This window comes from Lethenteron reissneri, chromosome 5 (genome assembly GCF_015708825.2).
Source record: "Lethenteron reissneri isolate LAM-NWPU_2019-01 chromosome 5, ASM1570882v1, whole genome shotgun sequence".
NCBI lineage: Eukaryota > Metazoa > Chordata > Hyperoartia > Petromyzontiformes > Petromyzontidae > Lethenteron > Lethenteron reissneri.
Window position 1 is genome coordinate 940,546 of NC_083783.1, and position 25,363 is coordinate 965,908.

The following is a 25,363-nucleotide window of genomic DNA, read 5'->3' on the forward strand; positions in this document are numbered from 1 at the left end:
AGAATGTGGATGGCTACTGTCCTGATGAGTCCGAGTGAGGAAAAAAACCTGTCGAACAGCTGTGTGTGTGGGTTGCTGCCTGTCGTTGGGACGTCCTCAGTTTCTCCACTCTCCCAATCGGTGGTTATCAACGACAAAACGGCCACGCGCGCAGTTTGTTTTTAGACAAGGCTGAGAGCTTCTGTGCACGCAGTGCTGCTCACACACGTGGTAGTGTAGCGGTTAGAGCGCAGCGCTATGAACCCGCCCACCCGAGTTCGATTCCCGCTCACGGCCACCACCAGTGACGATTATTTGAACCGGTCCTGGGCCTCCCGTAGGTCGACTCAGCCTCAATTAAGTACCTGGTGCGGTGTGTAAATATCGTCACTGGGGAGACAAAGGCGGCCGGGCGTGGTCCTTCATAGATGCTACTCGCTAAAAGCACTTGCCCCAACAGTCTGTTGAAGGCTATACGGGGGATCTTTGTCTTTGTTGTTGCGAAGGGGGATTTCTCGCCACAGCTGTGAGACCTCCCCAGGCCTCTCCTAGCTCTCGCAGCGCCCAACACTCAAGCGGCGCTCGCGGCCTCCGAGAGAGAGCGAAGTTCACGCGACAGACGTGCAGACAGCCCCGTCACCGAGGCGCGTGTTTGGGCGACGTGGCTCTTGCTGGAGCCGGGTTCCCCGAGAGCAGCGGCGGCCGCGTGCTCCGTGATAACTGTGGGCACGCTCAGTCAAGTCGCTGGCCAGGTCGCAGCCAAAACAGAGATCCCTCGTGTGGCCATCAATAGACGCTTGGGGCAAGTGCTGATAGCGAGTAGCACCACCAGGATAATGCCAATAGGCGCAGTGCCTGGGGCCTACGAAAACTAAAGGGTCCACGAAAGACATTTTGACTATGTTTTTGTTTGTATAATAAAAAAAACATATAAGTAGAAATATATTTATATAGCATCCGATATGATAATTTTAGTAAAAAATAGTTGAAGACATTTTCGCTTATCATGTTTTATGGCTTACCTTGTTTGTTTTTTCAACAATTTCAAGTTAAATCTGCTTATCTGCGCACACAGCGCGCTTCCCATCGAATGAGGGCACAGACTAAACAATGAACATATCAGCAGTAATGACATCTGTCCACGGCAGGACGAAGTACTAGGGTAGTGATGCACTTCAGATACACTAGAATAGGAGGCACTGTTTATTACACCCTTCACAGGCAGAGAATAACTAGACTTTGGTCAGGACAGCAACAGGCTGCCTGACCAACAACGCTGAAGACGAAGACGATGACTTGCATAACTCCACAGGTTCCATTCCAACATCAACTCCGAGTCCTGTCCGGGGCCCCCCTTTTATCCCTCTAGCGCAGCCTCGCTCCGTCCTCGGCCACGCCCCTTCTAGAACCTACTAGAAGGTTCCCGGGCTTCATCTCACGTGCCCCCTCTGTCACCTTATCCCCACATCATTTCCTCCCGCCTATTCCACGACCTGCTGGCCGACAAGGCTGCTACAGCAGCAGATCCCCTTCTTGCCAGCAATCAGCGCTACGCGCCATAGTGACCCATTCCATGTCACTACACTAGTGTAGTGAGTTCAAGGAGACGTAGACGACGTAGTCGGAGGCACACTTATTTATTCAACCAAAGGGCAGAACACAATACTTGAAGGGGTAACGGCCCCTTCACCCGTCTAACAGGGAGACACCACTAGCGCTAGCCCGGCTAGTCTGCTCCCAGGTCCTCCACTAGAGAGCTAGGGGAGGCTAGCTGATCCAGCTCTGGCCAAGCTAGGATCCCGGCACCCTTAGCCAACCAGGCCGGCTCTTACAAGATCATCGGTTCTGGGCTCTAAGGGCCGCGCCGCTGGCTTGCTCTGGTCGGTCCTTAGAAGGACAGCGAGCCAGGGGAGTCCCATGGCCTATCCTGCTGGTCTTCACTCTTCACTCGTTTAAGCTGTAATACTGGACCCCGAGCCCACCGGCTCCCCGCCTTATATAGCAACTCCCCCCCCGAGGGGTGGGGCCGTGGGGGATCACAGCGCCGTCACAGCCCCCCAGGGCTAGCCGTTGCAGACGTGGATGTAGGCACCCTTACGCGTGCGGGCGCAACCACCCCTTGTGTGTTTGTTCGCCCTCCCGTAACACCCCTACACTAGCATGGGGCAGCAGCACCAACAACTGTAGAAAGTGATCACTGAAGGCCGAACGAAAGAGAAGTGCTTGGGGCCTACAAGAGCCTTAATCCGGCCCTGAGCAACACACACGAAGGCCGGCACGGCACACGAGATGGTGGAGTGTGGCCAGCACCACGCCCGGCCGCGTGGACCAATTGCCCTCGTTTCTCAGTGAAAGGTGATCCACGAATCACACTCTCAGGTGTGAAAGACGTTTGACACACAGTACACATACAGTACACATACAGTACACACACAGGCATCTCCAGCGGGTGCGTGGCTGACTCGTCCAGCGCTCGGCACCCACACTTAACCCCACTGCTACGCGAACCTGCCGATCATCGTAGGAGTAACTGAGGGGTGAACTCAGTTCAGAATCTGAATCTTTATTTACACCTGAAGTCAATCCGATTAAATATGAAGCTCTTTTTTTTAAACAAATGTCCAGTGGAAGCACGGGGTCAGAAAGTTGTCACAGCTGCGTGGACAGAGGCGGGGGTGGTGGGGGAGTTTCAGAAGTTTTGCTCCATCGCTTCACCTGCCGCGTCGGGAAATGGAATCGAACCGACGACCTCTGTAGGGCAAGTCCAGGGATATTCTCATCACAGCACCACCACTGGTGACAGCAGCAGGGGCCTTTGTTTCTCAGCTACGACGGTGAAGATGCGTCGTGTTCAGTGCGAGATATTCCTCTGTATGCGACAAACCGGTAACCGGGTTGTATAACCGGTTTTTTTAATTGCTCGAGTCGCCCTCGTGGCAGCTGCGTGGAGTGGTGGGGGTTGTGCGACATTTGCCGGCACAGCCCCTGGGCCCTCCGCGGCTCCTCTGGCGCACGCAGCGCTCGGGGCGCGATGTCGCGGCTCGCTGCGCCACTCGGATTCACACGCGGACCCCCCCCCCCCCGCTCCAACCCCCCCCCCCCGCTCCAACCCCCCCCACCAGATCCAATGCTCCCGCTCCAACCCCCCCCCCCCGCACCAACCCCCCCCCCCCCGCTCCAAACCCAACCCACCGCTCCAACCCCCGTGGGGGGGGGACCCCACCACCCGCTTGACCCCGCAGAGGAGGTCACGCGCAGCCTCCCCTGGAAGGGCGGGAGGGAGGGGGGTATTGGACATCTGTGAAAAAGAGCTTTATAGCTCATCGGATTCCTCCAGTAGAGTCTGATGCTGGGAGGCAGCACGCAGACCCGTGGCGGCCCGGGGCAGGGCTCCCCTCCCGAGCCACGGCCCCCCTCCAGTAGGGGGCTATGCTGCTGCTGCTGTGCGTGATCCCAATGAGCAACTATGGCACCGTTTCACCAGCATGAATATACTCGCGTAAATCATTCAATAGCCGAATGAATTATTTGCAGACAATTTTCCAGCATTTGGGATGTGGTTTTTGCCAACACCAATGGTGATTAACTGTGAGCGGCCAATAAAAGGTACTGCATTTCCCCTGCATCACTTTAGATTAACATAATGTACATACATAGTATACATACGTAATGTACATACATTATGTAGGTTAATTAACTGTGAATAAGCCACGCTATAATGGATATCCGTTGTAATGTATACGACGACATGAACCCCCTCCCCTCCGGTCTTCGCACCTGATTGGCTCACAAGTGACGACGTCACATTCACCTCCTCGATTTAAGACCGAAACAGGACAATTTCTCAATTTCTACACAATTCTGGCGGTCGCCTGATGAGGCTGGTTGTAATTACCGGCGAAACGTCGTACTCGAATTGTGAATGTGGTGGGTTTACTCCCCAACACACCGGTGTGCTAAACTCGTGTGTGTTGTAGCTGTGTTCTCTCTCTCCCTGCAACACAGGGGGAGAGAGGCGATGCCAACTCCACGCAGAAAGGCGCCCGAGTCGGGAATCGAACCCAGACGACTTTTGCTTCGAGGCTCGAGTGTTACCCTCAAACACCACCACGCAGGCATTTATTTATGTATTTATTGTGCCTCTCCAAACGTCACCGGCCGTCTTGTGTCTCGAGCTCTGTTTTCGATGCTCAAACGCGCGCTGAGCCCAGTTACCAGTCTCACAATTCATCATTTCCCCTCTCTCTCTCTCTGTGGTCCAACACGAACCACGGCACCGCTGCCTCGCACGCCTCGCGATGGGACCAAGATGCCCGCTTTGGTTATTTGTCCACGACGTGGGGTGCTGCCCCCCCCCTAATGAGCTTCTAAAAGTTGCGCAGGTGGGGGGGGGGGGGCTCTTTATAATGGGCTATACCGCACCCACTGCCACCCCCGCCATCCCGTAGACTTGACCCCGCGGATAGATGCACGGACATGACTCACGCGAGCAATTTCGCCGTCATTTATGCGGCACTAATCTCAGCCGCCGTGCATCCAAGCTGATGAATGGAGTGAATTACCTTGCAGGCTAAACCTCGCCGCCGCTCTGCGGTGAGTCCGTCCAAAGCGGGCTCACCGGACTCCTCTCTCCACACTCACTCACACCCTGCTCACACAAACGCATCACACAGACACATCACACACACACACACAACACACACCGCACACATCACACACACCACACACATCACATACACACACCACACACACACACCGCACACATCACACACACACACACCACACACATCACACACACACACCACACACATCACACACGCATCACACACACCACACACACACACCACACACATCACACACACCCCACACACATTACACATCACACACACACCACACACATCTCACACACACACCACACACATCACAAACACACGCATCACACACTTCACACACACACGCATAACACACACCACACACATCACACCACACACATCACACACACACCACACACGTCACACACACGCATCACACACACACCACACACACACCACACACACACCACACACATACACCACACACACACCACATACATCACACGCATCACACACATCACACAGACACACACACACACCACATACATCACACACACACCGCACACATCACACACACACACCACACACATCACACAGACACCACACACACACACCACACACATCACACACACACACCACACATTACACAGACACGACACACACACCACACATATCACACACACCACACACATCACACACACACACCACACACCGCACACATCACACACACACACACCACACACTTCACACGCATCACACACACCACACAGACACACCACACACATCACACACACCACACACATCACACACACGCATCACACACACACCACACACACCCCACCACACACATCACACACATCACACACAAGCATCACACACCACACATACACCCCACACACATCACACACACACATCACACACACGCATCACACACTTCACACACACACGCATCACACACACCACACACATCACACCACACACATCACACACACACCACACACATCACACACACGCATCACACACACACCACACACACACCACACACATCACACACATCACACACAAGCATCACACACCACACATACACCCCACACACATCACACACACACGCCACACACATCACACACACGCATCACACACTTCACACACACACGCATCACACACACCACACACATCACACCACACACATCACACACATACCACACACATCACACACACGCATCACACACACACCACACGCATCACACACACCACACACATCACACCACACACATCACACGCATCACACACACACCACACACACCACACACACCACACACATCACACCACACACATCACACGCATCACACACACACCACACACACCACACACACACACCACACACACCACACACATCACACACAAGCATCACACACCACACATACATCCCACACACATCACACACACACGCCACACACATCACACACACACGCATCAAACACTTCGCACACACACACGCATCACACACAACCAAACACATCACACCACACACATCACACACACACCACACACATCACATACACGCATCACACACACACCACACACACACACCACACACATCACACATATCACAATCCACACATACACCCCACACACATCACACACACACGCATCACACACTTCAAACACACACGCATCACACACACCACACACATCACACCACACACATCACACACACCACACGCATCACACACACGCATAATACACACACCACACACACACCACACACATCACACACAAGCATCACACACCACACATACACCCCACACACATCACACACACACACCACACACATCACACACACACGCATCACACACTTCACACACACACGCATCGCACACACACACCACACATCACACAGACACCACACACACACATCGCACACACACACACACACACATCACACACACACCGCACACACGCATCACACACACACCACACACACCACACACATCACACACAAGCATCACACACCACACATACACCCCACACACATCACACCACACACATCACACACACACACCACACATCACAGACACCACACACACATCGCACACACACCACACACATCACACACACACCGCACATACACCACACACATCACACACATCATACACACCACACACATCACACACACCACACACACCACACACACCCCACACACATCACACACACCACACACACACATTACACGCTCACCACACACACACACAACACACATCACACACATCACACACGCACACCACACACATCACACCACACACATCACACACACACACCACACACATCACACACACGCATCACACACACACAACAGACACACCACACACACAGACCACACACATCACACGCATCACACACATCACACAGACACCACACACACACCACATACATCACACACACACACCGCACACATCACACACACACACCACACACATCACACACACACACCACACATCACACAGACACCACACACACGACACACATCACACACACACACCACACACATCACACACACCACACACATCACACACACCCAACAAACACATCATACACACACACCACACACACAGACATTACACACACCACACACACCACACACCACACACACCACACACATCACATACACACGCATCACACACTTCACACACACACGCATCGCACAGACACACACCACACATCACACAGACACCACACACACACATCGCACACACACACACACACCACACACATCACACACACACCGCACACACGCATCACACACACACCACACACATCACACACAAGCATGCACACACCACACATACACCCCACACACATCACACCACGCACATCACACACACACCACACACATCACATACACGCATCACACACACACCACACACACACCACACACATCACACATATCACACACCACACATACACCCCACACACACACACGCATCACACACTTCAAACACACACGCATCACACACACACCACACACATCACACCACACACATCACACACACACCACACGCATCACACACACGCATAATACACACACCACACACACACCACACACATCACACACAAGCATCACACACCACACATACACCCCACACACATCACACACACACACCACACACATCACACACACACGCATCACACACTTCACACACACACGCATCGCACACACACACCACACATCACACAGACACCACACACACACATCGCACACACACACACACACCACACACATCACACACACACCGCACACACGCATCACACACACACCACACACACCACACACATCACACACAAGCATCACACACCACACATACACCCCACACACATCACACCACACACATCACACACACACACCACACATCACAGACACCACACACACATCGCACACACACCACACACATCACACACACACCGCACACACACCACACACATCACACACATCATACACACCACACACATCACACACACCACACACACCACACACACCCCACACACATCACACACACCACACACACACATTACACGCTCACCACACACACACACAACACACATCACACACGCACACCACACACATCACACCACACACATCACACACACACACCACACACATCACACACACGCATCACACACACACCACAGACAGACCACACACACAGACCACACACATCACACGCATCACACACATCACACAGACACCACACACACACCACATACATCACACACACACACCGCACACATCACACATACACACCACACACATCACACACACACCACACATCACACAGACACCACACACACGACACACATCACACACACACACCACACACATCACACACACCACACACATCACACACACACCACACACATCATACACACACACCACACACACAGACATTACACACACCACACACACCACACACCACACACATCACACACACACGCATCACACACTACACACGCATCGCACAGACACACACCACACATCACACAGACACCACACACACACATCGCACACACACACACACACCACACACATCACACACACACCGCACACACGCATCACACACACACCACACACATCACACACAAGCATCACACACCACACATACACCCCACACACATCACACCACACACATCACACACACACACCACACATCACAGACACCACACCCACACATCGCACACACACCACACACATCACACACACACACCGCACACACACCACACACATCACACACATCATACACACCACACACATCACACACACCACACACTCCACACACACACCACACACATCACACACACACACACACATCACACACATTACACGCTCACCACACACACACACAACACACATCACACACATCACACACGCACACCACACACATCACACCACACACATCACACACACACCACACACATCACACACACGCATCACACACACACCACAGACACACCACACACACACACCACACACATCACACGCATCACACACATCACACAGACACCACACACACCCCACATACATCACACACACACCGCACACATCACACACACACCACACACATCACACACACACACCACACATCACACAGACACCACACACACGACACACATCACACACACACACACACCATACACATCACACACCCCACACACATCACACACACACCACACACATCATACACACACACCACACACACACAGACATTACACACACCACACACACCACACACCACACACACACCACACACACACACACCACACACATCACACACACCACACACATCACACACACACCACACACACATCATACACACCACACACACCACACACACACATCACACACACACACCACACACATCACACACACCACACACACACATCACACACACACACCACACACCACCACACACATACAACCACACACACACACCACACTCATCACACACACCACACACACACATTACACACACGCATCACACACACGCATCACACACACATCACTTTCACGCGGCCCACGCGCACCCGAAGATCCCCCTGCGTGGCCTTCAACAGACCGTTGGGGCAAGTGCTGTTGGCCAGCACGGCACAGGAAGGGGGCGGATGGCCAACACTACGCCCGGTCACCTTTGTCTCCCCAGTTCTGATAATTACACACCTCGTTTAAAGGCCAAGTCGACCTAGGGGGACCCAGGACCGGTTCAGATATTCGCGATCGACATTCGTCACACATCACAATCACTCACACATCAGCTACCCAGGTGCCATGGGTTAACTGAGATGACTGACATATGAATCAGCTGTGCCCCCTACTGTGCCATCTCCCTGCGTTTTATCCACCTGGCGCTCCGCTCGTTGTTGTGAGCGTCGCTCCTCCGCCCTCAGTTGTTGTTGGATGGCGACTTCCTCCAACTGCCCAATAGCAGCGTTCTTCACGAGCCTTCTCCACAGAGGCCGATCTTGACACAAACATCACACACATCCCAAATCACACACATCACACACGCACCGTACACCCACATCACACGCACGTCACACATCACATGAACATCACACGTCACACACACATTACACGCGCATCACACACATCACGCACGTCACACACGTCACACACACATCTGTCACACACATCACCATTCCACCTACGCACATCACACACATTACACTCACCACACACAAATCACGCACACACACACTCATCAAGCACATCGCAAACACGTCACACACATTACACACGCACCACACACATTACACACGCACCACACACAGGGCCGTCCATAGGGGGATGCGGGGCCCGGGGTAAATCTCACTGTGCCCCCCCCCCGACCCGACACCTTCAAACCGAAGCGGCAGTGTGACATCTCAGACCGTGACGTCGAAGCGCGGGGTCCCCCCAAAGCGCCGGGCCCGGGGCGCTCGCCTCGATATTCGCCGTTCCCAAGAGACGGCTCTGCGCACACGCACACACGTCCCGCTGAAGGTGTCCGTCTCCTGTTTATAGCCCTGCAGAGCCAACGCGTGCCATTCCACATGCCTATGGCGGGGGCGAGTCTCTCCACTGCTGACTCCTGCTCCCTCCCTCCGCCCGCAAAGTGTTGGTCACCACGGACACGGGGAGAGTTTGGCCTCGGTTCGCTTCGCTTTAGCGACAAACCGATTGAAAAGCAGCAAACCCGGTAATTAGCGGTTTGCCGCACCGATAGCAACGTCGAGATCAACGGCCGCGACGCCCTTAGGGCTCTGCCGGAGAAGCGAAGAGAGCAGCGGCAGCAGCGGTGGCAACCGCGGTGGCGGTGGTGCAATGGCGAGAGGCCCAAGCGGACTTTGCAATCCAGAGGTTCGCCGGTTCGACTCCATCTCCAGCGGCGCAGCATTTGGAACAGTGGGGGCGCCGCACTTTGCAGTGCGGCGCCTTCAACGTTGACACGAGGGCAGACTGTGTAACACGCGGTGGCGAGATGCCTTTCGCCCTGCGGTTTTTGCAAGTAAAAACTGAAATCGATTCGCCGGGGTTCCTGATTGATTTTTAGCTTTTTAGAACTCGCTAACGGTTTCTAAAGACAAAAAACGGTTACCGGTTTAGCGGTGTCTGCTTGACACGGCCGCACACGCGCGCGCGCCGCCTCCATACGACTCGCGCGCGCCCATGCGCTCCCCCGGGGGGTGAAGATGAATGGAGACCGCTTTGCTTCCCCTGAATGGAATCTAATTGGGTTTTTTTTAATTTTCATTAAATCGCCTTTTGTTCACCGCGGTCTAATGAGAGGGAATTAAGAGAGGTTCGTGCATTGTGGGAGAAGAAAAAAGAAATCGACCACGTGCTCACGGAGCCGCTGAGCCGGACTGCAGTGTCCAGGCAGGGGACGGGGGAGGACGAGGGGGGGGGGACGGGGGGAGAGACGTTCGCCTGGAGTCGCTCCCTGACGAGCGACATTGGCAGGGCCGACGTGCGTGAGCACCTGATCACTCACTAACTCACTCACTGACTCACTCACTCATCCACGCACTCAACCACGCACTCAACCACTCACTCACTGACTCACTCACTGACTCACTCACTCATCCACGCACTCAATCCCTCACTCACTCATCAAAGCACTCAACCCCTCACTCACTCATCCAAGCACTTAACCAACCCCTCTCTCACTGACTCATTCACTCAACCATGCACTCACTGACTCACTCAGCCACTCACTCAACCACTCACTCAACCACTCACTCACTGACTCACTCACTCAACCACGCACTCAACCACTCACTCACTGACTCACTCAACCACGCACTCAACCACTCACTCACTGACTCACTCACTGACTCACTCAGTCACTCAACCATGCACTCAACCACTCACTCACTGGCTCACTCACTCATCCACGCACTCAATCCCTCACTCACTCATCAAAGCACTCAACCCCTCACTCACTCATCCAAGCACTTAACCAACCCCTCTCTCACTGACTCATTCACTCAACCATGCACTCACTGACTCACTCAGCCACTCACTCAACCACTCACTCACTGACTCACTCACTGACTCACTCACTCATCCACGCACTCAATCCCTCACTCACTGACTCACTCACTCATCCACGCACTCAATCCCTCACTCACTCATCAAAGCACTCAACCCCTCACTCACTCATTCAAGCACTTAACCAACCCCTCTCTCACTGACTCATTCACTCAACCATGCACTCTCTGACTCACTCAGCCACTCACTCAACCACGCACTCAACCACTCACTCACTGACTCACTCACTCAACCACGCACTCAACCACTCACTCACTCAGTCACTCAACCATGCACTCAACCACTCACTCACTGACTCACTCTCAACCACGCACTCAACCACTCGCTCATTGACTCAACCACGCACTCAACCACTCACTCAATAACTCACTCACTCAACCACGCACTCAACAACTCACTCATTCTCGCACCCACTAACTCACTCACTCAACCACGCAGTCAACACAAACTCACTCAACCACGCAGTCAATCACCCACTCAATCACCCACTCAATAACCCACTTACTCGCTCGCTCACTCACCGCCTTACTTACCCACTCAGCCATGAGTACATTGTTGGTATTGGCGCTGTGGTTCCGATAGCGCAGGGGGGGGGGGGGCGATCATCAGGCGGGAAGGCGCCGTTGCTGACTATCCCAGACACAACCGACTGTAGTCTCCCACTCGCTTTGGGCGGTGTTGCTGCTGTGTGTAAACTGTTCGTGTCATTTTTCAAATTTTGGCAAATGTGGACCATGACGCCGGCCGGCACAACGGCGGTCTTTAAACTTCCAATGCGAGTGAAGCAGACGGCACGTGGTAGGAGAATATTTTTTGACTGTTAATACGCACCGCGGTGATTAACCAGGGTGGGCCCTGCCGGAACCGAACCTCTGCAACTCGCGGTGAATGCGCTGCTCCCCCCCGGTGCCCACGTGACCGCGCAGACAACACCACGCGCAAAACCAATACCGCGTGGCCAAACATTGGGCCAATGTTGCAGAAGCTCCGCAGAATTGATTTCCCCCCCCCAGCCCAAAATTAATCACGGTTCACTCTGCTCCGCACACAAAAGGGTGGTCGCGCCTTTGCGTGAGCGGCATGCAGGAGGTGGCCAGCGGCACCTTTGTGTCCACAGCCGCGTGGACAAACACCGAGGTCGCACGCAGGGGCCACCGCTGGTAGCGCCCCCCCCCCCCCCCCGCGAGGCCGCCCGAGCAATCTCGCCATGCGCGCTTCGTCACTCGCGCGGCGCGTGCTGATGGCCCCCTCGGGGAGACGCCGGGGACCTCGCCACTGCCCACACGCAATCACGGGGGAGGGGGGGGGGATTCTAAAACGCTGCTTGGTGGCCTCGCGTGCCTTGCCCTTGCCCGTGTCCTCCTCCCTCCTCCTCCTCCGTCCTCATCTCCACTCCGTGCACCGCCTGCAAATGTTGAGACGGCAGCGGTGGCGGCGGCGGTGGCGGCGAGCGCAGTGGAGACAACTCGCGCCTCGCGCGGCGAAAAGGGGCCTGGGTTCCACTCCCGACTCGGGCGGCTTCTGCGTGGGGTTTGTGGTCTCCCCCTCCCCTCCTCCGCTCTGTATCGTTTCCCTCGGGTTTTGCGATTCCTTCCATAGTTAACACAAACATTTAAAACTGATTTTTTTAAAATTTACTTTCAAACTTATGTTTGCGTGTTTAGTGTTGTTACCCTTCCCCTCTGTACCTCCGATTAGCACGGTTGGCTAAATACGGTGCGAAAGAGGTTCAACATAGATACACGCGCACCGACATCCATTGCAACCGAGTTCGATTCCCAGGTCCAGCGGCTAACATCAGCGGCGAGTGATATCAGAACTGCTCCTGGTCTCTCCCTGTCCCCCCAGCGGTGGCTGACGAGCGTCCGGTGATGCAAGGTCCATGACCCGACTCGCCGAGGGGAGGGCTTCATCCAGCAGTGGAGTGCGAAGGCTTCTCTGCTCGCCTCCTCCCACATCAAGCCCAAACTCTCATGCAGGGAATTGGCCGAACTTGCCCCGGGTGTAGCGGGCGCCTCCTGAACGAAAGCGTTCAGACCCAGCGATGCTTCCCTTGGGTCGACACATTATTACATTAATGCGCATTAATAATATAAATACATTATTGCATTAATATATTAATATAACGGAGGTGACATTGGGAAAACCACACTGGATGTTTTTTCCCATTCGTTTGCTCCCGATTGAGTTGGCAGCAGAAGAGAAGCAATTCTGACAGCGTCTGAATAATTGAATCTACACGGATCGTGACTTCGGCGTTCCTCGTCACCTTTCCGCGCTCGCGTCTCTCGGAACCTGAACACCCGTGCCAGCTAAGATGTTCCATCTCCTGCTGGACGGCCCCTCGAGACGTTCCATCTCCATCATTTGTGAATAAATATCTTCACAAATTATAGAAATGTACAAACGCCGCCGCGCGAGACGACGCGGGGAAACGCCTCGTTATCCGCTCTGCTGTTATCAGCCCTCCTGTTATACGCACCGATATTCTCATTGTCTGAGCACAAATTCTTCTCTCCCGTTATCCGCGCTATATCCACGGTCGCTGGCGAGTGCCAATCGCTTCCCTTCTATCCGCGCGGCTGAGTGGGCAAGAGGACAGAGTTCGCTGGTGTCGCGGCAGCACATTTAATCCTGTTTATCCGAAAGCATATTCACGGGTCGCCACGTGTATCGGCTCTCCGTGGCTTGCGTGGCAGGACACAGACGATGGGATTCGGGGTTGAGTTGTTGGTTCGGCCACGGAACGGTTTGGGGCCAAGTTCGTGTCGCAAGGCCCTCCGCCACCCGGCACAGCCACAGATATGTAATTGTCACGGGGTTAGGTTCGACGTTTCGGTTGTAGCTGTGCCAAGCATCTTCAGGATAAGATCCAGGAAGTCAAAATGATATGAACCGTACACGGGAATGTCGCCTGTACACGTGGCGAGAGGGGTGACGCTCAGTCTCCGTGCAGATGGACGCGAACCACCCGCTTGCTGTACTGACCCAGCCCACGGGAAGGGAGGGAGTGGCTCAACGTGCGTGTGTGTGATCCACCACCCTCGCTGCTGCCTCAACAGTGCTGGGTTACAGACCACGAGCAGCGGAGAACGCGACAGCGAGTTGGGGGGGGGCGTCAGGGAGGGCAGCAGCGCACTATCATCATCATCACCATCATCATCACCACCATCGCCATCATCACCTTCATCACCATCATTAACACCACCACCACCACAATTATCATCATCACCACTACCACCACCACCACAATTATCACCTTCATCATCACCATCATTACCACCATCGCCATCATCACCTTCATTATCATCACCACCCCCACCACCACCACAATAATCACCACCACAATTATCACCTTCATCATCATCACCACCACCACTACCACCACAATTATCACCTTCATCATCACCACCACCACCACATTATCACCTTCATCATCATCAATCACCATTATCATCACCATCATCACCTTCATCATCACCACCATCATCACATTCATCATCATCACCAGCAATCGACACGGATCGTGACGCGACTTTCCCCGCCACCTTTGGCTGTCCTTCCGCCGCCCCTGCGCTTAGCGCGATTGGCTACGTACGGTGTGAAAGAAGCTCAACAAAGGTACACGCTAGATTTAAAGCTTTCGTGACTGCAAGGATTCATATTCTTAGGTTTTTTTCGGTAAAGTCACGTAGATAAAAATTTAAAATTAATAAAAGTAAAATAAAATGAAAATAAAATAAAAAATCACGACGTTTCGGAGGCAACACAAGCTTCCGTCTTCAGATGGAACCGTCACAGCACGATAGCTGTATCAAGTAAGATAAATTCCAAGAACACAGTATTTGTATATATACTGGTTGAGGGTGGGAGGAGGCAAGGTAGGCCCTGAATATTATTTTTGTGAGGTTCGGTGCGGCTGAAGCACGCTGCTAGGAATGAGCCTTTGTTGTGTAAACTAGGTGCGGCTGATGTAAAGGTGCGTGTAAATGGGACTGAGCCTTCTGTTATGTCGAGGTGGTGCGGCTGAAACCGCTGCCAGGAATGAGTCTTTTTGTGTAGAATGGTTGAACTGGGAGGTTCTAAGAGTTGTTAAGGTGCGGCTGATGTAAAGGTGCGGCTGCTGTGAATGGGACTGAGCCTTTGTTATGTAGATGAAACAGCACTTTTGTTACGTTGCTGGGATTCATTCTAGATTTGCCAAATATGTGTGGTAAAACTTAAAGTAGGAAAACCAGTGTGAAAAAAGAAGAAGAAACTATACGGTAACTGAAGAATAGTGCCTGTCAAATAAGATGACCCAGATATGTGTAGTTAAAGCTTTTTCGCATGGTTAATAACATCTTTCCAATGATTACTAAGTTTGTACCCATCATCACGGTGGAAATTATCTCTGTGTTTGTATATTTGGATGGCTTCGTGTACAGACCTTTGATGGTAGCCAGGAGGTTTGCAGAGCACCTTGGTCTCGGAAAAGACAATTTCATGAGAGCCCACAGCGTTGTAGCAATGATCGGCAATGCCGTGTTTCAGATCTGACTTGTGCTGGCGGACACGATCAGAGATATGACGTTTCGTTTCTCCAATGTAGCAATCACCACAACTGAAACTCAATTTGTAGACTCCAGGGTATTGTAAGTCAGGAATGACATCTTTCACAGATGGAATTAGATCACGGATTTTATGTACTGTACTGAATCGGACTTGGATCTTATGTTTGTTTAGAATTTGGAGATATTTTTGGTCACGCCTGCTATGTATGGCAACGTGATAGTTTTGATCGGAGTTTCATGTGGCTGTTTCTGTGTGGTGGGAGAAACAGCTTGGCGGATGGTGCCGTCAGAGTATCCGTTCATCCTGAGGGCCCGATGTACATGTCTTAATTCACTGGCCAGGTGGTGTTGGTCAGAAATGCCATGAGCTCTGTGGTATAGCGTTTTGATGAGAGAATTATTTTGAGATGGGTGGTGGTGGGAATCAGGTTTCAAGTAGGAATCTGTGTGGGTGGCTTTCCTGTAGACAGAATGTCCCAAGGATCCGTCAGGTCTCCTCTAAAACAGAATATCTAAGAATGGTAGTTTACCATCTTTCTCCACTTCCATGGTGAATCAGATGGATGGGTGTCTGGAATTGATGTGGTCCAAGAAGTGGTTTAATGCTGGGAGGCCATGTGGCCAAATGACGAAAGTGTCATCCACATACCTCTTCCACAGGGAAGGACGCAGGGTGGATGTCTGGATGGCGTCTGATTCAAACTTTTGATGTAGTATCTCTGTTTACCAAAGTCCCAGTACCTGACACCCTAACAATAATTGAGGACTTGGTCCAACATGGATTGAATTCGGATGTACCTGCGCTGGTTAGCCATTGCCTCGCCAACACTTATTTTACTTGGAATGGCACCTTCTACAAACAGAATGAGGGTACCCCTATGGGCTCCCCCTTGTCACCAGTGATAGCCAACAAGTTCATGGAAAAGTTTGAATCAGACCAAACGCTCATCAGCGGTGGCTGATGAGCGTTTGGTGATGCAAGGTCCATGAGCAGCAGCAGAATTCGGCGATCGAGCTCCTAGGAGGGTATCCTGAGCGGTGTGGCCACCTGCGGCCGAGCTCGCTGCATTCGCAGGCGGTGCACAACGGAGCCCGAGCCAGGTTCGTACGAAGCACCCCCCCGCCCCCATCGCTCCCCCCCCGCCCGCCGCAGCCCCCCACCGCTCCCCCCCGCCCCCCACCGCTCCCTCGCCCTCCACCGCTCCCCCCCACCCCCACCGCTCCCCCGCCCCCCATCGCTCCCCCCCGCCCCCACCGCCCCCCACTCGCCCCTGCATCAAAGGGCCGCGGTGGTGCCGCGCGTGCCAGTGGCTCGCGCACAATGAGCGGGTCACGCCGCCTGCTGCTGCTGCTGCCTGCTGCTGCTGCCTGCTGCTGCTGCCTGCTGCTGCCTGCTGCTGCTGCCTGCTGCCCGCTGCTGTTACTGCCTGCTGCTGCTCGCTGCTGCTGCTCGCTGCTGCTTCTCGCTGCTGCTGCTCGCTGCTGCTGTTCGCTGCAGCTTGCTCCCTGCTGCTGTTTGGTGTTGGCCAAACATCCCAAATAGTTCATGGGACAGAGCAGAAATGTCTACCGCCTACTTTGGCCTTGGCGGTTCTTCAAATACGGCCAATAAGAGCGGATAATGCGATGACCCACTCAATCCACATGGTTATCACGAAACTCAGCGGCATTGGCCACATAAAGAAATTGGAACCGGTAAAAGTGACACGCTGACGAGTGACACCCGATCGTGACGCATGGGGAGTAATTGCTGCAAAAACGCATCACTGGCACATTATCACTTGGGATCACAAAGCAGCAGCAAAATCGCCTCCCACTGCGACAAGCTTAGCAGTCCCCTCCTAAAAAAGAGGCTCGGTGAGGCTTTCCTGGGTTAACAAGCGTCGTGATGAGCAACAACAATAATAACAATGTAGCAACAGCCCCCGATGTTGTGTCACGCGGGCAGCTCTGAAACAGAGGCGCCTCCTCCTCCACCCGTGGGGCACGATTTTGTCACGCAGGCACAAGGCGCGAGCGTCCCACGCGTCCCAGTCCGCGTGAAGATCAATCCGGAGTGTTGATGCCGCGCGTCGTGTCCCCGGCCTAACTGTGACCCTGCCCGCCCCCCGTCGCATGGATCACCACTTTTCGCCTGGTATGCAGGAGGTCATGGGTTTGATCCCGACCCTGACGCCTGCTGTATATTTTGTGTTTGCGTGTCTCTCTCTCTCTCTCCGTGGTCAACGTGCATTTTTCTCCAGCTTCTCCGGTTTTTCCCTTCATGCGGAGGCACGCGGCATGGACGGCTCGGGCCGCACGCACCGCTCGGGGGGAAGGAGCCCGGCCTCTTGGCGCCCCGGCGGCCGCGTGCACATTGATTTGTCGAGGTCCCCGCGCGCTCCAGGTGAGAGCGATAGATAATGCATCGAGTGACAGCAGCAGTCGGGCCCATTCACAATCATTCTATCAGCCGCTGTGTGTGCGTGCGTGAGGAGCAGTAGCCGAGTGGTTAGCGCGCTGCGCTATGAACCCGGCCGCCCGAGTTCGATTTCCGCTCACAACCAACACCAGTGACGATTATCTGAACCAGTCCTCCGGTAGGTCGACTCAGCCTCAAATGAGTACCTGGTGTAATGTGTAAACATTGCCACTGGGGAGACAAAGGCGACTGGGCGTGGTGCTGACCACCCACCCCCTCGTGTGCCGTGCCGGCCTTCATAGGCGCTCGATTATAACACTTTCCCCAACAGTCTGTTAAGGCTATGCAGGGGATGTTTGTATTTTGCGACTGTGTGCGTGAGGAGCGGCGGTAGTGCAGTGGTTAGCGCCGTGCGCGACTAACCAGGTGACCCGAGTTTGATTCCCGCTCACGGCCAACCACAATTGAAGATTATCTGAACTTGTTCCGGGCCTACCATAGCTCGATTTAGCCTTAAACGAGTACCTTGAGACTTTAATTGGTGATGCTCTCCTGCAGGGCCGGATCATGGTCCCGTGATGCCCTTGGACACATGCCTTTTGGAGCCCCCCTGCTCCGCTTTCCTATATTGGTGTTGTGGGGGCCGACGTCCGCCCCGCCGCCCTCGTTGGGCAGGTGGAGCGCAATGTTTGCCCCCTCCACCGCGCCGTTCGGCCCCTCTCACCGGGCCCCCGCCGATCGGGTGATCGTCCCCCCCGCGCCAGCGCCCTCTGAGGGACATGGCCGATTGCCTGGCTCACCACCACCCGGGGTTATCCCGCACACGCCCACCACCACAAAAGTGACCGCAGAAGCGTGCAAGTGCGCGCCCCTGCAGGCGCGTATTTCGCAAACACGCGCACCCCTCCAGGCGCTTATTCCGCGCAAAGGTTTACGCTAAAGAATACGGCGATGTTAATATACGCGCGCACCCCCCGGGTGCTTGAGCCCTAATCCACTTGCACACAGGCTAATGCTAAAGGGCTGTATGAATGTGCACGCGCACCTCCGAGTGGCCAAGCCCCAATCCGCTTGCACAAAGGCGAATGCTAAAGGGCTGTATGAATTTGCGCGCACGCCTCGCCGTTAATGCTATTGCCGCTGTGGAAACACCGGGAATCGCACCCCGCCCTAATTACTCACGCGGCACACTGCAGGCGCTCATGTGTCACACACGCGCCAGCGGCCGTGTATCTATATATATAAAATCGTGAATGTCTGTCTGTCCGTCTGTGTGTGTGTGTGTGGATTTCGGACCATACGCACTTTCATTGGACGGCGGTTGCCCCTGGCAACGGCTAGCGACGCCTTCGCCGCTTTCATTGGACCTGGCAACGGCTAGCGACGCCTTCTCCAAGGGCTGCACTTTCATTGGACGGCGGTTGCCCCTGCCAACGGCTAGCCACGCCTTCGCCACTTTCATAGGCTCCGTAAATAATTAAATAATAGCCATTACACAATATTGTTGGAGCGCTAGGGGGGGGGGAAGGAACGCCACCCGTACCCTGCCTCTGCCGGGTGGACAATTTAGGCGAGGCCGCAGGCTCTGCACGCTACTAGGCCTCGACACCCACCACGCCACTCTGAGGTAAATTCATCAAAGTTTTTCCTACTCTTCACTCCACCCCCACCACAATGTGTACAATTAATATTACTTTTAAACCCAACGCGCCAACAATCGATTACTTAAATGTTCACTGTACAAATAGTCATTAAGCTGGGTCAGTGTACTGCCAGTCTATCATGTAGACTGTAGCCTGCTTATTAAGCTCGGTGAGCGTACTGCCACTCTATCATGTACACTCTAGCCTGCTTATGAAGCTGACTGCGTGTACTGGCAGTCTATAATGTGGACTGTAGCCTGGTTATTATAATCGATTCTTTATATGTTCTTTGTACAGTCATTAAGCTGCTTGAGCGACCCCAGTTCGATTCCAACTCACGCCCACCACCGCTGACGATTATTTGAAACGGACCTGGCCCTCCCCTAGGTCCACTCAGCCTCAAACGCGTAACTGCTGTCGTGTGTGAACATCGTCACTGGGGAGACAAAGGCGGCCGGGCATCGTGGATCCAAGTCCCGGGCGAAGCCGGGTCATGTGTATGTGTGTATGTGTATGTCTGTGTGTCTGTATGTATGTGTGTATGTATGTGTGTGTATGTGTTTGTGTGTGTGTGCATGTATGTGCGTTTTTTTCTATGTCTTTATGTGTATGTCTGCGTGTCTGTATGTATGTATGTACGTGTGTGCATGTGTTTGTGTGTATGTATGTGTGTGTCTATGTATGTGTGTGTATGTGTTTCTGTGTATGTATGTGTGTATGTATGTGTGTTATGTGTCTGTCTGTGTGTCTGCATGTATGTGTGTGTGTATTGTGTATGTGTTTGTATGTGTTTGTGTGTTTACGCTCGCATTACACAAATGTCTTGCAGGTCTAAGGAGTTCCTTGCGCAGCATTGCCGCTTTATTATTTCAGTCGTTTACTGCCGTACGCACCCTGAAAGTCGTGTGTGTCTGCAGCAAGCGCGTGTATGTGTACCTATGGACGCGCGCGCGTGTGTTGTGTAGGGGGAACGGTAGTGTAGTGGTTAGCGTGCTGTCTGTCTGTGTGTGTGTCTGTGTGTGTCTGTGTGTGTGCGTGTGTGGTGTGTGGGGAGCGGTAGTGTAGTGGTTAGCGTGCTGTCTGTGTGTCTCTGTCTGTGTGTGTCTGTGTGTGTGTGTCTGTGCGTGTGTGGTGTGTGAGCAGCGGTGGGTGTAGTGGTTAACGCTACGCTGCGCTACAAACCCGGCGAACCGAGTTCCATTCCCGCTCACGGCCACCACCGGTGACGATTATTTGAACCTCCCCTAGGTCGACTCAGCCTCAAACGAGTAACTGGTGTGGCGTATTAACATCGCCACTGGGGGGACAAAGGCGGCCGTGCGTGAGTGGTGAGGGAGGGAGAGTGGTGAGGGAGGGAGAGTGGTGAGGGAGGGAGAGTGGTGAGGGAGGGAGAGTGGTGAGGGAGGGAGAGTGGTGAGGGAGGAACTCAGCTGCAAAACGAGTAACTGGTGTGGCGTATTAACATCGCCACTGGGGAGACAAAGGCGGCCGGCCGTGGTGGCTACAAGTCCCGGGCGAAGCCGGGTAGTACAGCTAGTGTTTTAATATACGTGCGTCTCGCACACACGCTCAAAACGCGTTCCTTCGGAGTGGGCAGGTAGGAACTTGGTTGGATGGCACATTCGTGCACGACAGACAAATAATCCCTGGTGGGAAGTGTGGAACCTGTTGTTTCTAGCTGTAAAAACATACCATGCCACCAACCCACCGTTTCAATGGCCATGCAAAGCAGAATGGAGGATACGAAGCTCGATGCTCTTTGGTTCTTTCAGTAAAGGTCACGGTGAAAAGAACCAAAAAGTATGAATCCTTGCAGTCGCGAAAACGTCAAATTTAGAATATGAAGCTCAATTTAACTACAAAATAATCCCTGCCAACAGCAAATGGTGAAAAAAATCCACATCTATAAACATTAGAACCCTCGTAAAAATGTAAACTCCCTACATGCAACCACAAACATGCAAAGAGAAAATGTGAAGTGCAATGCAGAAGGGCTTTTATTCGTAGTCAGCCACAATTATTCTCAGAACATTTGATCAAAAAAAGTACAAAATGCTGCTCTATTTCTCAGTAGCACGGGCGGTCATTTTGGTGTAAGTGAGCCCCTTGTAGACGCCACTCAGGGGAACGTCAAAGAGTGCGCCATTCATGCAGGTGATGCGCAGCAGGGCCGTGTACGGGAGGTCGATGTTTGCACGCCCGATTTTGGCGACAACGGTGACAGTCTTGTGCGGAGGAACCGAGACAGGGAACGTGAGAGTTTCCATCCGCTCCTCCGAGCTCTCCAATGCGTGCGTGGTCTCAGAGCTCAAGGTGAAGCTGAACCCGGCCCCCCCCTCCACGACCTCAGGTATGCCTGCCGAGACGGTCAGGCTGAAGGTGAACTCGATCTTGTTGGTCGTAGACCACGACGACTTTTTGGTTATCGTCTTGGAGCTCTCGAAGGTGTGAGACTGCACGACGCTGGTGTCGTTTATGTACTCCATGTCTTTAATCTCCTCCATCTGCACGTTAGGCAGAACCTGGTGCATAGTTGGGTACTTCATGTTCTGGATCACCGACGACTTCACAGCATTGATGAAAAGGAAGCCCATGGAGTCGATGTCAGCCCCCGCTCGGCCCTGAACGCCCAAGCAGATGCCAGAGCCCACGTCGATCTTGTACTCGGTCTTGAGCCCCCAGTCCGTCATCTTGGCAAAGAACTCGCGGTTGCGGCTCGTTCTGAACTTGATGGCACCCAGACGCGTGCCGGCCCCATTGCCCCACAGGGAGAGCTGCGACATGAACTCGCCCGACTGGAATTCAAACTGCTGAGCAGAGGAGTCCACGGTGCCGAATTGCTGCCTTCGCCCGTCAGTCAGCCACACCTCCACACCCCTCACTTGCCAGCCTCCAACGCTCACGGAGAGTTTCTGCAGCGTGGCCGCATTGCTGATCCCATCAAACGAGAACGCATTTCCACCTTGCCCTCCAATGATGTGCAGCGTAAGTGGGTACGACATTATGTCAACCTGGATGGAGACGGAAGGGAAAGCATGTTTCAAGCCAAATATTCCTGCCTTACTATCATTTACAAAAAACAGACTCAGGACTCCAGTTCACTAGCAACTGTAGTTCAGTACCATTCGCGTCTTAAAATTTGGACATTAAAATACTTCGGAAGGGCTGAAAAAGTGGGCACCAAAGTGCACAATAGCCATTTTACATGCCAAAGATTTAAAACATTCTTTAACTGCAAGTATGCAACATAAACATAATCCGAGTCAAAATTACTACCGTTTGTAGATTTAAATTTGTGGAATCAATATTAAAGCAAAAAGTGCGCAACAATGAACTCCGCTGATAAATTAACAATTCGTCCTTCAAGCACAAGCGTGCGTGCTCATGGAACTGCGGGCATTGTTGGTGGCAGAGTATCAAAACTAAATTCCCATACATTTTTATCCCAACATCAAACAGCAGGATAGAGTATGGCCCATTCCACAACCCTTGATCCACTCAGCCACAGTAGACCATCATGCAGTGGGGCAATGCAAGAGGGATGCACGTGTCAAGTTGCAGTAGCACAAATACCTTTTCTTTCCACGAACAATGAAAAGCTCGGATAGACGATCCAGGGACTTGGCTGAAGGCGACCTAAACGGGTCATATGAACAGAAGCAGTTGGGTTAGGTAGTGCGGGGAAACCAGATTAACCCTATAAAAGGCAACCATGTTTGCATATGCAGATCGCCCAGGCAAGAATCATCCCGACCGAAAAATAAACAGCGGAGGTTTTTTAGAACGCAGGCATAATGCAGTGGGCATTAGGCGTTGCATCATATCAGGGTAGAGAATTTTATGACAGCACCGTTTGAAAAAGGGGTCAAATTAGACCCTTCTTTAGATTAAAAAAAAATTAGGTGGCAGGACAAATAAAATTAATTTGAGAATTCCCATTAACCGTTTTAAACTTAAAAGGGGTTTCAGTTCCTGCCATACAACCCTCAGATTTCAGGTCAATAAAACGGAAGTAGTGCAGCCCTATGCTACGAATCCATTTTTAAAACATTAGAGATTCAGCCAGAATTTTGGCAGGTGAGACTTTGAAAAAGGTACAGAACAGACATGGTTAAAAAAAATTACGGGGAGATCAACCCGGCTAATACTGGAAAATATGGTTCAAACAACAAGCCCATTGTTGATGTTAAGGGAAAATTTAGGTAAACAAGCTAATGCATGCTTTATTTGCAGTTTAAAACTTCTTGACCAAAATTTTTCAAATTTGGTGTCTTTAAGGAGTGGTTGGCGTGCATAAAATGTCGAAATGGAAGGTTACATGGATTATGTTAAAACGCAATAAGGAGCAAAACTGTACGGGACCTGGACAGGCTTTCTTAAGGAAATATTGAATTGTCATGCGCAGTGAGTGTGTGTAGAAAGCGTCAGCTCGTTCGGCTTAGTACCTCCGGATACATTAATCCTCAAAGTTAAAAAAGAAAACTGACGCCGCAGAAAGTTAAATACAGTACAAGTATAACCCGTAAAAAGAAAGTTTTTCACTATAAATCCTTTATATGCGTGGCAGCTAGAGTCCTCTGGCTTGAGATGGCTGCCACCTATGGGTCAGATGA

The 25,363-nt window shown here is 52.7% G+C and overlaps 1 protein-coding gene across 1 annotated transcript; it reads right to left on the bottom strand.

Annotated features, from left to right (window-relative positions):
* Positions 1-22,810: 22,810 nt before the first annotated feature.
* Positions 22,811-24,380, bottom strand: LOC133352980 (aerolysin-like protein). Its single transcript, XM_061569040.1, has 2 exons — positions 24,324-24,380; positions 22,811-23,761 (listed from the first exon to the last, which is right to left on the bottom strand). The coding sequence occupies exon 2, from the start codon at positions 23,750-23,752 to the stop codon at positions 22,811-22,813; it is 942 nt and encodes a 313-aa protein (XP_061425024.1). The 5' UTR covers positions 23,753-23,761; positions 24,324-24,380.
* Positions 24,381-25,363: the final 983 nt, after the last annotated feature.